Source organism: Rhipicephalus microplus, chromosome 4 (genome assembly GCF_043290135.1).
Source record: "Rhipicephalus microplus isolate Deutch F79 chromosome 4, USDA_Rmic, whole genome shotgun sequence".
NCBI classification, from domain to species: Eukaryota; Metazoa; Arthropoda; class Arachnida; order Ixodida; family Ixodidae; genus Rhipicephalus; species Rhipicephalus microplus.
This window is the reverse complement of record NC_134703.1, coordinates 207,372,689-207,388,973: the sequence shown is the minus strand read 5'-3', so window position 1 is coordinate 207,388,973 and position 16,285 is coordinate 207,372,689. Positions and strand designations below refer to the sequence as shown.

The 16,285-nt window shown below is 46.3% G+C and overlaps 1 protein-coding gene across 1 annotated transcript in view; it reads left to right on the top strand.

The window, feature by feature from the left end:
• Window positions 1-16,285, top strand: part of LOC119172983 (uncharacterized) — a 1,299,788-nt gene that overhangs the window by 928,870 nt on the left and 354,633 nt on the right. Inside the window, exon 37 of the mRNA XM_075893951.1 lies at window positions 9,588-9,695. Coding sequence (XP_075750066.1) covers window positions 9,588-9,695 — 108 coding nt within the window. The remainder of the gene's footprint in view (window positions 1-9,587; window positions 9,696-16,285) is intronic.

Here is a 16,285-nt window from a genome sequence, read left to right as displayed (position 1 = left end):
CGACATTTGTACAACAAGAAAAAAGTCCCAAGCGCATGTCAGTGGCACTCTTTCTTGACGTGAAGGGGGCATATGATAATGTAGCTCACGATGCCATCCTCACTTCTCCCGCAGCAATGGGCATTGGTGGACGAATGTTTCATTGGATAAAAGATTATATAACTGGCAGGTGTTTCTTTGTGCAAACATATGAGGGTACAACTGCTTAACATTACACCTACTGAGGAGTACCTCAGGGAGGTGTTTTAAGCCCCACATTGTTCAATGTTCCCCTCATTGGTCTGGTGAAGGTTCTGCCAAAGTCGGTGTGCCTATCCATATACGCCGATGATATTTGCCTCTGGAGTGCTGCAGTTACTCGCCCTCAAGTGCGTGCACGAATACAGCGGGCAGCAACCCTCACAACAGCCTACCTTCAGAAACATGGCCTAACTATATCAACTGTGAAGTGCGCGTTGATGGCGTTTACACGCAAACCAATGACGCCATACCCTGTTTGCATCAATGGACAGAGTGTCAAATATGCACGGACGCATCATTTTCTGGGCATAATAATCGACAGAAGTCTTTCGTGGAGCCCGCATTGTGCGTACTTGAAGAAGAGACTGCTATCTATTGTGCATATAATGAAACTCATGTGCGGGAAAGCATGGGGAACTTCTGTGGCCTCCATGCTACAGCTGTACAGGGCCCTATTTCTGGGTCTATTGCGCTACAGCTTGCCGGTACTGACTAACACTTGCAAATCCAATACTCAGTCATTGGAGAGTTTGCAGGGTCAGGCACTGCGTATCTGCCTAGGACTGCCCCAATGCGCTTCCACTTATGCCACAATCATGCTTGCCAAAGACCATCCGGTCAGGACATATAGAGTTGTGGATTGCCTCAGAGCGCACATTCGACACGCTAGCCGTGTCCCCGACCACCACTTGGCCCTTCTACCCTCCAGAAGACCACGTGCTACGTTTCCAGACGTCATAGCCAAGCACCTAAACAGCATTCCATTTGGATATACGCCAGCTGCGAGAATGGCATGTCTTTTGTGGTGCCTCGACCAGCCGCAAGTACTTCTAGAAATTCCGGGAATCAAAAAGAAAAGCAATCACTCCAGAGTAGCATTGAAGCAATGAACACTGCTAATATTACATGAGTTGTACTTAGACCGAACGCCGATATACACTGATGGGTCCGTCTCGTCCAGCAGCTCATCAGGTGTCGCAGTCATTCCGGCTGCAGCAATGACAATCAAGTTTAAGTTGTCGCATATGACTACATCTACGGCATCAGAGCTTGCTGCTATAAGGGCTGCTTTACTATATCTCGTTCAAGAACGTCCAGAAAAATGGGTCATACTCTGTGATTCGAAGGCAGCGCTTCAGAGTTTGCAGTCTGCCATACGTAGGAGGAGTCATGACCAATTGGTACAAGAAATAAGACATTGCCATCATGAAGCTCTAGCACGAGGGCATGATATTATATATTAATGGCTGCCTGGACATCTTGGTATTACCGGAAATCAGTTACCGATGATGCAGCCCGCTCAGCCCATGAAGGAACCCGTGTAGTCCCGATTCCTCTATCAAGGAATGATGCAGCAAGAGAACTTTACCTGCTGGCTCGAAATCTCACACGGACGTTTTGGTCGTCTACCAGGCGTGATTTGTTTGTCTACCAGGCCTATTGGCGTGACGTAAACCAAATTTGGCATATGTGAAGCCAGCGAAACGGCCACGAGCGCATCATCAGAGCGGCATGTAGTCATGTTACATGACACGCATGTCATGAGTATCATGTCTGGATGTGTCCTTTATCTATGTCGTCCGTTCATGTCAGGTAATACCGAGTTTGGTGCATGGGAAGCTAGCGAAACAGCCGCCAGCACATAACAAGTGTGGCACGTAGTCATGTTGTTACATTACACGCATCTCATGATTATCATGTCAGCACCAGTCACATACCATCGTCATCCATTCACGTACATTAATACCAATGTTAGTATATGTGACGCTAGCGAAACGGCCGTGAGGGCATTATGAGCGTGGATTGTAGTCATGTTGTTACATAACACGCATTTTATGATTGTTATGTTTGCACCAGTCACATACCTTCGTCATCCATACACTTACCGTAACACCAAATTTGGTATATGTGACTCTAGCGAAACGGCCGCAAGCGCAGCCAGAGCATGGCATGTAGTTTTATTTATTTATTTAAATACCTTAAGAGCCCGGAGGGCATTACATAAGAGGGGATACATACAAGAGGTTACTATAGCATCAGTAAAACAACATGTCAGGGAGTAATACTAGTAATCAAACAGACCGATAGCCCAAGCAACATTACTAATAACACAATAAGCAAAAAACACAGTAAGCAGCCCACCATAACAGGAAACATATTTCAAGAAATAGCAATAAACATTCTCTGAGCATGCGTTACACATTAAATGTCAATGGTGGTTACAAATTACTCCTGACATGTATGCCATGTTGTTACATGACACGCATGTCAGGATTTTCATGTTAGGGTCTGTCACATGTGTTCGTCATGCAATCATGTCATACCATACGAGTTTTGCAACATGCCATGTGAACAAAACAACTGCAAGAGCTGCAGGACGAGGAAAAGTAAATCTTGACATTCATGGCATACATGTCATAATTTTCATTCAGGACTAGTGAAATATGTTCTTCTTACAGCCGTGTTATGCCATACCATGTTTGATATCGATACCATTATCGAAACGGCCAGGAGAGCCAAAAGTCGTAGGCAGATAGATAGATAGACAGATAGACAGATAGATAGATAGATAGATAGATAGATAGATAGATAGATAGATAGATAGATAGATAGATAGATACGCTCAAGGTCACCGATAATCGCTAAGAAATGCTTCGCATTTAAATGAAACTTCGAGCGATAAGACAGTGGGCCGATGATCAGATACATACACAGGAGAAGGTGAGAAGGACAGAACGACAGAACGCATAAATCGGAGACAAACGCCTCGAAAGGCTGGTGCACAGCAGCGACTAGACGCAGTCGCACGACCATTTGCGACTGGCGAACAAAAAGCGACTGTTATTAGCAGCGGCAGACGCTGCATGCGAGCGACCGAAAGTTGCAAAAGCGGAGAGTCAGGTACAAATCTCGTTATCGGTAAGAACTCTGGAGACTGTTGCCGATTAGCTGATCGCCACCAGCTGAGTGAGTAGAGCGAACCGAGCGCACCGCGTTTATTTGTTTTTGTCCGTTCCCGCACAGCGTTCCCAGCACCGTCAAGGAGTTCTATTCAAGCGAAGAACAAGAGATGGTCATGTGCTAAACGGAATGCCATGCTGCCAGCGCCTGCAGCACAGAAGCCTCCAAATAAAAAAATTGGCCCACGTCTGGACGTTAATCTGCGAATTTTGCCAAAATATGATAGTCTTGCGTGTGGAGATCAAGTGAACAAAACATTTATTTGATGTTCTCAGCAAGAAAATCAGTGCACGGTATTCTGGAGACCCTGCTTAAAATTTCCTCGAGCATGCAGCGGAGGCGAAGGAGCGCATCTTTCACGTCAACGTCACACGTGAGACATAAATGCCATCTGGCAGTTTTTGTTAGAAAACGTAGCGCGTGGCTCTGAGATGGGTGTGCGTGTTCATTTCAGAGGTGATAAGGTGCACTGTAAGCAAACGTTAGCCGAGATAGGAGTTTCTCCAGCACATGAGCTCACAAAACTCCCCTGCCCCAATTATTTTACTCCCTGGTAGGGAGTGAACTCGGCACACGTCGTCGTAAAACGCCCTTTGCTTAATTACAGCGTTTATGAACGGCATGACCTTGTTAAACTATCCAGAGAGTTTCATGTCACGTGGTTACAAACTTCCTCTGGGAGCTTTGAAAACCCTCGTTGGGCGTTGAAGTTTCTGTGTGTGTTTGTGTGTGTGTGTGTGTGTGTGTGTGTGTGTGTGCGTGCGTACGTGTGTGTGTGTGTACGTGTGTGTACGTGTGTGTGTGTACGTGTGTGTGTACGTGTGTTTGTGTGTGTATGTGTGTGTGTGTGTGCGTGCGTATGTACGTACCGTGCGTGCCGTGTACCTACCGTACGTACCGTACGTGTATACGTACCGTACGTGCGTGTGTAAGTACCATACCACAAGCACTGAGTAATGGTGAATGCTCCTGAGTACTTAGAAAGAAGCTTCCGCAAAGTCCCTTCTTTCGAACAGGCGTCCACAGCCAGAAAAAATGACCCATAGCGAAAGCCACAGGCGTATGTTTTGCGTCGTTATGGTCTTTCACACGAGCGTGGGCGGAAAGAGATCGGAGCCGAGCAAGTAGACGAGCTTCTTTGGCAAGATACACAGTTTGCGTGACACTGTCCTTTTCATTCGTCGAAAAAAGAAGTATGATGTCGAGGAAACCTTGGGGATGACGACAATGGAGAAAAAAGAAAGGCGTAAAAAACCATGGCCTCATGTATCGTGGTATTAAAAGCGTATGTAACAAAAGCTAATACGGCATGCCAGTTCTTGTGATTCGCTGCGACGTACATTGAAAGCATGTTGATGATAGTAAGAATGGTGCGCTCAGTGAAATCGTTGGTCTGAGGGTGGTATGGTGCGGAATGCCGATACTGGCACCCACGAAGCCATACCAACTCTTCGACAACGTCAGCGGTAAATACCGGTCACGATCACTTATCACCACATGAGGGGCCCCGTGAAGGAGTATAATCAAGCGCAGAAGTAACTATGACACATCAGATGCTGAGGCTGAAGCAAACACCATCATTTCAGTATACCGCGTCAGCTGATGTACGCACCCGATGATCCAGCGGCGGCCGGTGGCATACATTGGGAAGGGACACAGTAAATCTATGTCGACTTTTTCATATGGTGATGTCGGTGGCTTAACTGGTAGCAGTGCGCCGGCCAATGACATGGTAGGCTGTTTGTGGCGTTGGGAGCCATCAAAACTCACGACTTAGGGCTTGGCGGTCTTCCAAAGTTGAGGCCAGTGGAAACGTTGTGGGATACGGTGAAAAGTCTGGGCAAATCTAAGGTGCCCAAAAGTGATGTCAACTTGCATGGCTTAGAATACCGCAAGACGCAGGCATACTGGAATGACGAGGAGCAGTTTGGCACCATGGCTAAAGTAGCTCTTGCGATCAAGTAGACCGCCATGAATCACAAATGGGGTAGTGCCTTTAGAGTTACGAGCCACATCGATCATCGGTTTCAGCGACGGGTCATGCTGTTTCTCGTGACGGAAGACGTCCAAATTTGGGAAGTTGTAGGAGATTGCGGCCAGGTAGTTATCGATGTTTTCAGCATCAGTTTTTTAGTAGGTGATGGAAGACGAGATAAGCAGCCAGCATCTTGGTGGCATCGACCTTTCTTGAAGGTCACAGAAAAATTATATTCTTGAAGCCGCAAGGCCCAAAAAGCCAACCCGCCAGCTGAGTCGCGTAGTCCGGAAAAGCAACAGAAATAATGAAGATCTGTGACAATTTCAAATTGCTGGCCATACAAATAAGGACCGAACTTTTGCACAGCGAAAACAACCGCAAGGCTTTTCAGTTCTGTGACCGCATAATTCCTCTCAGCCTTAGTCAAAGTACGACTTGCATGCACCACGACGTGCAAGCGGACGTCACGATACTGAACTAGCGCGGCACCAACACCGATACCACTAGCATATGTATGCACGACTGAAAATAGCGCTAAGAAACGGGGACACAAGAAGAGGACACACGGCACAGGCGCTAAGAGAGGTCTGTAAGTCAGCAAATACATTAGCTGCTGAAAAGCAGCCTCACACTGAACGGTCCATCGGAATGGGGCGTTTTTGCTGAGAAAGTCTGTCAGTGGATGAGGAAGCTGGGCGAAGTCTTTGATAAACCGGCGAAAATGAGAACACAGGCCCATGAAGCTAGCAAGATCCTTCACAGTCGTTGGTTGTTTGAAACTGCAGAGAGCATTGATAGTTTGTGAGTCTGGTGCTATACTGTTCCTGTCGACTGGATATCCATGCACAAGTGCTTGAAGCTCACCAAAATTACACTTCTTTGTGTTTGAAATGAGACCAGCTTGTTCAAAGCAGTCTAAAACAACGCTAAGCTAATGGTTGTGCTCGTGACCGTCTTACTGAAATTAATTACGTCGTCGAGGTAACACATACATATCTCCCATTTGAGACCGAGTCAGATCAAGTCCATGAATCGTTCGAAGGTGACTAGGGTGTTACATAAGCCAAACGGCATAACCTTAAGGTCATATAACCCATCAAGCGTGACCAAAGCAGTCTTCTCACTGTCAGACGGATTCATTGGTACCTTCCAGTATCCGGACCTTAGGTCGAGGGATAAAAAGTATGCGGCCAAGTGAAGACAATCATCAGCCTCGACGATGCGTGGTAGCGAATACACGTCTTTCTTCGTGACGGCGTTGAGACGGCCGTACTTGACACAAAATCCCCAAGGTTGACTTTCTTTTTTACCAATATGACAGCAGCGGCCAAGGGACTGCTCGACCCTTCAATAACGCCTTTCTACTGCATGTCGTTGACCTGCTCGGCAATTACTTTCTTTTCTGACGGGGATATACAATCGCGTTTCTGGGGTATCGGCGTAGCATCTTCCGTGTTCATGCGGTGGTGCATACGCGATTTGCTGAACATCGAACAGTGCATGTCTTGAAGGAAATTAAAGACTCCCGCGTAGCGTGTAAGCACCTCCTCGAGGACAGCCTGCTCAGAAGAAGGCAGACTTGTTTATGATGCGTTTTATCTCGGCTGAGCAGTTGCGCAATGAATTCTATAGGACCATTCTGACGTCAGCTGTGGCCTGCTTCTCAAACGTCCCCAGTTTAGATTCAGCTGGTAGAACAACAAACAGGCTCTCAGGCTGCGTTGAGCCCCCACAAGAAAGCATGTCCGTTTATGGCTGAAAGGACAGATCATTGTATCAGCACATTCTTCTTGATGGCGTTTGTATGATCGGGCTCGACAAGTGCAGTGCAGGGTCCTGAGCGGGCATGAGAAGAGCATAGGAAACAAATACTGCTGTCCGACCAGGGATCGTCACATCTTCAGACAACAAAAGCGTGTCGATGGTAAAAGTAAAAAAAATCGCCAACAATCGCAGTGGGCAACGTACTTTTTAGAAGAATTTCTTTAGTTTCGCAGTCAAGCGTAGCGCCGCATTCACTAAAGAGGTTCATCCCTAGAATGACGTCATGAGTTGCGCGAGCCACTAAAGTGAATTCAAGTCAAAAACTTTGTCCACCAATCGTGAGAACAACTGAGCAAATACCAACAGGACATCACGCTTCGCCTTGAACTCGACGAAAAGTTTATTTACGATCACATGCGAACATGATTTTGTGACCCAAGAAACGATGCCCGAAACGAACACTCATATCCGAAATAGCAGCACTGGTGTCTACAAGAGCAAGAGTATCTACACAGTCTATACACACCCGCACTTTGTTTATTATTATCACAGCAGAAGGAAGCATTGGCGAAACCGACCACGCTGCGGCCGCACCTCCATCGGTCGCCCCAGCTAGTTTCTCAGCTGATGCGGGAAATGCAACCGACAACGCGGAGACGGCGACTGGCGGGAACGTGTCAGAGGTAGCGTCAGATTTCGCTCACATGCAGCGGACTTGCTGCGTGATTTTTTAGGCCACTGCCTTTGGGGACGGTTGTCGGCCGGGTAAGATGTCCGGGTTTCGTGCACACGAGCCGGGTACGTAGAACCACGTCGTGACGTAGGTGTTTCGTGGATACGAGCCAGGTACGTCGTAAAACGTGGCGGTGCAGCCGGCATGCTGTGACAGAAGCGCGAATAGTGCCCTGGGAGACCGCATGTGTAGCAAGTGGGGACTTGTCGGCGTATGTTGGCAGGAGCAGAGGTGGCAAAAATACGCGGAGAAGGGTCTTGGTCTGCAGGAACATTTCGTGACCGCGGATAGTAGTCTTCTGGCAGAAGCCTGGTTTACGACGATGAGAGGTGCACGGCGGCACGTAGAGATGTTGACATCCGGTGTTGACCGTGACCCTTCGGTGAAGGCGGAATTTGTGGGGTAAATTCTGCAGTTTCAGTGCGCGGACGGTTGTCGACGTGGCGCTCTTGCATCAAGTACGAAGATGGTTTGGGGCACGCGGCAAACGATTATTGGTGATGAGCGTCACCTGCTTGAAGCAGTGTGAGCTTTTCTCTAACTACCCGACGTACGAGGAAGGAAATGGCTTCGCAGGCAGCGACGTCCTTACTTGCAACAGTGCGAACATTGTCCATGCGCCCGACAATGGGTAAAATTTTCCGAGTCTTCAAAGCCTTGATTGCGCGACACTCCTGCCGGAAAGCAGAAGGACTGTTCAGGTTTTATTTCGTTAAGAGAAAATTGTAGACGTCCTCTGCGATGTCTTTTAACAAACGGCTGACTTTATCATCGTGAGACATATTTGCGTAAACAATCCCGCAAAGCTTCGATGCCTCTTAATTATTGGTCGGGCACGCTTCGACGGCAACTGAGCCCTAGGTGAGAGCGTTCGCTCAGCTTTCTTTATCATAAAGCTCGTGTCCCCAAAGGAGGCCTTCAGTTCCTCAACAAATATACCCCAAGTGTTGAGCACATGTTCATGGTTCTCAAACCAAAGCAAAGTGGCGCTGTCAAAGAAGAATACAACTTTCACAAGGTTCGCCGGCGCGCCCAATTCGTAGTAGCGGCTCGCTTTATCGTAGTGCTTTAGCCAAGCATCCACGTCTTCATCAGTTTTTCCTGAGAATATCCTTGCTTCAGGTGCCCTGCAGTTTGGTTGTCGAGGTCGACGACCACCTTGAGCCATGTCGGTGGCACCCAGTGGATGCAGTAGCGTAGCCCGTCAACGGGCTTGCTGTGTCATCCTTCATGTTCATCTTGTCCGGGGGTAGCCCAGCTAAGCGTCTGCTTCTTCGAAGGTCTTCTGCGGTGGAGTAGAGGACGGCGAATTACCCAGCACTGCTCCACCAAAGCTGTTACGGATGCAACGAGCTTATTCACAGGAAACAGCCAGCGCTCAGCCGACGCCGCGAAATAGCCACTGCTCGATACCGTCCTTCTTCCTCTTTTTTTTCAGCTCTTTCAGACCACGTTACAACATATTTCGAGGTTCTCGCCCTCTTGATTGGTAGAGAAGCCGTGCAGCTTTCAAAATGCTGCCCGAAACTACTGAAATAGAGTATAATAATCCTGATCGTTAGCAATATGTTGTGATTCTTGCTTGGTGTGAATGCAGAGGAGCAAACATAAGGTTTCTGTATAATCTCGGCGGCTTGTCCTTATGTAGTCCGCATTGTATTCTCTGTTGTACGTGGCATCAGCGTCACCCAGCACGCTTGCAATTTAAAAAATGCACCAACTATGTGAAAAAAAATGGTTCCGATCTCTTGAGCACCTTTGCTTCTGCTGCACGTTTTATGAAGAGCGTTACTATAAGATTGCAAGATAGCGTAGCCGGTCGCCCTAAAATTTTATCCTGAAAGAGACAGAGCCCTTTGCGTCAACTCGTGTGAGATTGCAATTTTGTCGTAAACGTCTGCGTCGGCACAGGGTCAACCCGGCAAAGTAGGTCCACCTGGCATCCAAGGACGCCCTGGCGACAAGGGACCAGTTGGGCCTCCCGGACAGCCTGGACCACCTGGCATCCAAGGTTTGCAGGTAGTGCACGCTTTCTCACACTGTTCCCAATATTTGTAGCTGGTCTTCAATGGGCTATTCAACAAACTGAAGAAACAGCCGTGCGTGTTGTTTACAATGGAGACCCTAAAGTGACAATAAGATGATTTTTTCAGAAGTGGGACTATTTTTGTCGCCTCAACTTATTTCTGCAGCCTGTGACTGCAATTTGTACCAATAAATTGATGAGCCCAAAGACATAACTGTTCATATTAGCATTGCGTCTGACCGTTTTCCTTGTTTTGATCAAGTGGTGATTAACCACACTTGGAACTTGGCGGCAAAACTGATCCGCTTTAAAGCAGACACTGCTGAAAATTTCACACAAATAGTTACATGCGTACATTGCAAGGACAACCTAGAAGTGAAATACGGTTGAAAGGAAAGTCTTTTATTGAAAAAAAGGAATGAGCTTGTCTTCTGTGGGGATAAGTAGAAACTTAAAAAATGTTTTAATATTATTTATTTATTATTGCATTACTCACAGTGCCACATCGCATTACAGTGGAGCGAATTAGCAAATAAATCAAAGCATACAGATGGCAGCAATCTATAGGTTCGTCAAGAAAACATACATAAATACGTATACACGAAGATGAATAGCATACACTATAGTGCACGATTGTGAATATATGTGCGAACAAAGAATTAAAAAAAGGTTAAAGGTACACAAGCATACATAAGAACAATTTACAATTAAATATACTAGAGATATAAAAACACATAAATGTATGATCACGAATGCACAGTACAAGAAATTACAGGCACAAGCATGAAATAGAAGCGGCATGAGGAAACAGCAACTCTAACACAAAAAGAAACACTCTAGCAGGGCGTGAAATATATAATTATACGATATATTTGCGACAGCCTTATCTAATTGATTCCAGTCTCGTATTGATTTAAGAAAAAATACTTACTAAAGGAGTTGCAGGGAAATTCTGAATCTTTATTCTCGAGGTTAACCCTATGGGAATCGTAGTTAGGGTGATTCTATGTGAACTTGCCTATTAATGCCAACTTTTAAATGAAAGACGCGGTGAAAAAACTTCAAGCGAAGTCTTCGTCTTCGACAGTCTAGTGTACCCCATTGCTATAATTCTTTGGCGCGGGTAGGACTGAAGTTTCTGTCATAATGTTTACAAACAAATCGAGTGGCCAAGTTCTGCACCCTTTCAAGTTTTATAGTGTCACATACCGAAGAGGGGTCCCAAATGACACACGCATAGTCAAGAACGGAGAGCGCATACCCATATGTTTTATAAAGCAAATGTTCAGTTGACAAATCAAAGTTCTTTTTGTTACGGCGAAGGAAACCAAGAGCGTCCCCGGCCTTGCCTGTTACATAGTCAACATGTCGCACCCAATTTAAATTAGGGCATAAATTAGGGCCCAATACCTAATTGGGTATAAGTGACGCTAGCGAAAAGGCCGCGAGCGCATCAAGAGCATGGCATGTAGTGATGTGGTTACATGACACGCATGTCAGGACTTTATTTTTAGGGTCTGTCGCTTGTGCTCGCCATGCAACCATGACATGCCATACCCGTTTTGCAACTTGCCACGTGAACAAAACCACCGCAAAAGCTGCAGGACCATTAAATATAAATCATGACATTCACGACATACTTTTCATGATTTTTATGTTATCACAAGTCAAATAGGTTCTTCATACAGTCATGTTTTGCCATACCAAGTTTGGTATCGATAACATTATCGGAACAGCGAGGAAAGCTAAATGTCGTAGGCGGCTAGATAGATAGATAGTTGCGCTCGAAGTGGTCGAAGTTCGCTAATAAATGCTTCGCATTTAAACTTCATCCCCAGCGTTATGTCAGTACACAATCTGGCACTAGTACACGTTGGAGACACTGGTACACGCTGGTGTTTAATGGAACTTTGCTGGGCGCAATGGGAATCATCTGTGTTGCACTGGTAGGGGCGGTGGCTTAACCGCTGTGATGCTGGTGCACAGTGCGAATCACAGGAATTTTCCCTTGCAAGCACTGGTGAATAATCGAGCACGCACTGATTCTTCCAGCTTAGCGTGCACAATGATGTAGCGTTTGCCGCGGTATGTTTCAGTGTCGTTGAATATGAAACACTTGAATTGACAGCACAGAGAAATTCTACCCTGACAGAAACCGAGCATACGTAATATTTGCGGCGCAACTACGTATTGCAGCCATAATAATGTATCTTTTTAGCATGTGCCCCCGCGTAAACCGGCCACATTCGCATCAGCTGTGTGGTGCTAGAACGATTCGTTATAAGTTGGGGTGTTTATAAGCCTGGAGCTGCACGCCACTCTGAACAGAAACAGGAAATTGTTTTGCCGCCAACTTGACGAAATGTAAACGAACTCTCTCGATCGCTTCGCAAGGTTTGCCAGCAAAGGCGAAAGGAAAAGCTGTCGTTCGATTCCACCACACCACGTAAATGGATGTCTGGCCATGCTTATCCTTCTACTTACTTCAAGCAACACTAATAAATGTTTCGAAGCTCAAATGAGGAAAATTCTACCATCCCAACTCAACGCATCGAAAGCGGTCTTACACAGTGCCCGGCCCAGCGAGCATTAGGTCTATCGTGCCAGCCTAGTCAGTGTGTATTGCCACAAGGTCTGCTTGAGTGATATTCATGAGTGAAAGAGAACAAAGCCGATCTATCTCAGATGGGCAGCCAGTTCGCTGTGAAGAGTGTTGCATTGCATTAAATGATTTTTTTGTTACTTCTTTTTCAAGTTGTTCTGCTTCTGCGTTGCCGCAAATGCCTAGTCGTGATTTTTTACCCATGTATCCTGTTACCGTTGATGCCGTTGGAGTGCAAAATTTAATTCACAAGCTTAAGTTATCCTCTTCTTGTGGCGTAGATGAAATCAACTCAAAGTTTCTAAAAAACACTGCATTGTATTCATCAATTTACTTGTCCTTAATCTTTTCGCAATCTATTCAGACCTCCACTTTGCCGCTTGACTGGAAGGTGGGGAAGGTGGTCCCTTTGCACAAATCTGGTAACACACAGTCTCCTCTCAATTACAGACCAATTTTCCTAACCAGTGTTCCTTGTAAAATGTTAGAACATATAATTTTACTCCAACCTTGTCTCATTCCTAGAATCAAATTCCTTTTTTACTCCCTACCAGCACGGATTCCGAAAAAGTTACTCATGTGAAACCCAACTTCTTTATTTTACTAATGACATAGGATCGGCTTTAGATCGCGGCTCACTTGTGCATTGCATTTTTCTTGACTTTCAAAAAGCTTTCGATAAAGTACCTCACCAATTACTCCTCCTGAAAATTAGTGCCTTAAACATTGACCCGAACATTCTTAAATGGATTGAATGCTTTCTGACTAATCGCACTCAGTTTGTAACAACTAATGGCTATAACTCACCTCTTTCTAAAGTAACATCTCGCGTACCCCAAGGTTCCGTATTAGGCCCTTTACTCTTTCTTATATATATTAATGATCTCCCAGACAGCATTAACTACGCTATAAGGTTATTTGCAGATGATTGTGTAATTTACCGCGAAATAAACAATGAATATGATAACCAATTTTTACAGTCAGACCTTGACACTGTCTCAACCTGGTGCAATAAATGGCTTATGACTCTCAACTCTAACAAATCTAAATGCATGTCAATAACCCGGCGATCTATTTCTCCCCCCTGTACCTACAGAATTAACGCCGTTCCACTCCAGCATGTCTCTTCATATAAGTACCTCGGCGTTTACATTACCAACAATCTATCTTGGCACACGCATGTTACCTACATCTGTAATAACGCTAACCGAACGCTAGGATACTTACGCCGCAACTTTTCTCGCGCTCCGCTGTCCCTCAAAATTCTATTATACCGATCACTAATTCGCCCAAAGCTTGAGTACGCGTCCGCTATATGGGATCCCGTGCAGCAAAATTTAATTAACGCGTTAGAATCTGTTCAGAACCGCTCAGTTCGGTTCATTTGTTCTAATTATTCCCGTACTGCTAGCATATCAGAAATGAAATCTAACCTTGCCCTACCCAATTTAACTGTCCGGAGGAAACTGGCGCGACTGCATTTTTTTCATAAGATATTCTTTCACAATCCATCAATGAAGCGAGACCTCATTTCACAACCGTCATACCACTCATCGCGCATTGATCATCAGCATAAGGTTGCCATTCCGTTTTGCCGCACCAAATTCTTTTCAGCAGCCTTCTTACCGAAAACAGCCGCCGATTGGAACCACCTTCCCTCTTCCGTTGTATCAATAACAGACCCTTTGTTATTCAAGACTGCAATTTCGCAGCAATGCTTGTAACTATACGCAGTTTCCATTATCTATCTTTGTCTTGTATGTGCTTGAATTCTTATACACTTTTAGTTGACTTATGTTTCCTTCCTGATTAGCGCATCTGATACTTGTTTCTTTATTTTGTCTTTTTTTCTTGTGTGTTATATAAGTTGTACCCACCCCCTCTGTAATGCCCTACGGGCCCTGAGGGTATTCTAATAAATAAATAAATAAATAAATATCTAAGCTGATGCTTGGCTAGTTGACTCAACAAGCCCAATATATCAAATCTGTCGTGAGAAACGTGACAAGACTGATGGAGGTGCTGGATACAACGTCTCACAATCCACCCGATGCCGAAGACCCCGCCCAGCAGCCGGAACACATGCCCTGCATCTGTGGACACTCCTGTTCACAGAGTAAACTGCCGCCAACGAGGCCTACCAACTGAGACACCAACTACTGACGCAGCGACTATGAATTCGGCAAAAGATCTTGTGCAGGCTACGACATCTTCCAAGCCGATCTACTGCACCGTCTAGAACCCCCTCATGCCTAGCCCCATTGACGGAGCGCAGCATGAAGATGTTGACTGGCTCAGTGAGTTTGAACGTATCGCAGCGATCAATTACTGGGATGATGCCGCGAAGCTCCGGAACATGTACACTTGCCTAAAGGACGGTGCCAAGACGTGGTTTTTGAACAGGGATGATGTTCTGACATCTTGGCGGGAGTTCCAGCGTCGCCTTCTAGAGACCTTTAGGAGTCCCGACCGCCGCGAATGGGCGGAGTGTGCACCACAATCACGCATCCAGATGCCAAACGAGACCGTCTCTATGTACATTGAGGCCATGACACTGCTTTTCAAGCGAGCGGATCTTGCTATGGCCGAAGAAAAATCCCGCGCCACCTCATGCGTGGTGTGAAGGAAGAACAATTTGTTGCTTTGATGCGTAGTGTCCCAAAATATCTGCTGAGTTACTGACGCGGCAACAATGGGGCAAGAAGTATTGCAGCAACGGTCTGACCTGTTTGACCGTCAAGCGAATGCTGCCCCAACTCCCGAAATATTCGCCACCCTTTGGAGCGAGAGCCCCGAATGTATTCGCGAGGTCATCCGCTCCGTCGTCCGCGCAGAAATAGAAAATATGTACGGGACAAGGCGAATCGATGTCGGTTCTATCGCCAGTGTCATCCGTGACGAGATCCAGCAGGTGCTGCACGCCCATTGTTCTTCGCCGATGTTGGTTGATCCGGAAACGGCTCCTGCGTATATTGGCAGTCGCGGTCGTACGTACGCGGTAGCCTTGCGATCTGCTACGCCTCTTTATGGTCAAGGAGTTCCGACCTAGACAATGCCACACGTCCCGATCCAGCCAGTGCTACACGTCCCGATCCAGACAGTGCCACACCTTCCGATCCAAACAATGGCATACGTTTCGATCCAAACAATGATGCCGTCAGTCATGATTAGGTCAGTGCACGCTGGTTTGAACATCGATAATCACCGTGCATCAACGCGCAAATCTGACAGCGTACGCGGGACAGACGACGCCTCTGCAATCAACGCGGTGAGGCTGGTCACATTTACCGCGAATGCACATACCGGCAACTTGGGCTTCGTTGATTTTCCATCAATTCCCCTCGTCCCCGATTTGGTCAATGGCCAAGGAATATCGAATAGTATCTCGTGCAACAGCGGGCACCCTTCACGCGATGGTAATCGCGGTCATCATGTCCGAGGAGACCGGCAGCCACTAGGTCACGTTTTGAGGTGACGACACGGGAACACTCCTCGAGCCCTCATCGAGAAAACTGAAGGCAGCGGCCTTCAGTTTTCTCGACAAAATATACATCTAAGCAAATATATTCATTACCTTACTTATCGCGACATTGGTAATTACGTATGAGGTTTCACATTGATACTTCGTACGAGTGAACTCTATGTAAACTTTCTTATTCAAGTTTAACAGCATGTGACACCAAATCTATTGCAAAAAACTACGTACACAGCGTGATGTCAATACGCTTTCTGGCACTGGTACACGCTGAAGATACTGGTACACGCTGGTGTTTACTGGCATTTTGCTGTGCGCACAAGGAAATATCTGTGTCACACTGGCAGGGGCGCTGGCTTAACTGCTGTGATGCTGGTGCACACTGCGAATCGCTAGAAGTTTCACTGGCAAGCGCTGGTGAATACGACAGCACGCACTGATTCTACCAGTGCAACGTGTACAATGATGTAGCGTGTTCCGTGGTATGTTTCGATGTCGTTGAATAT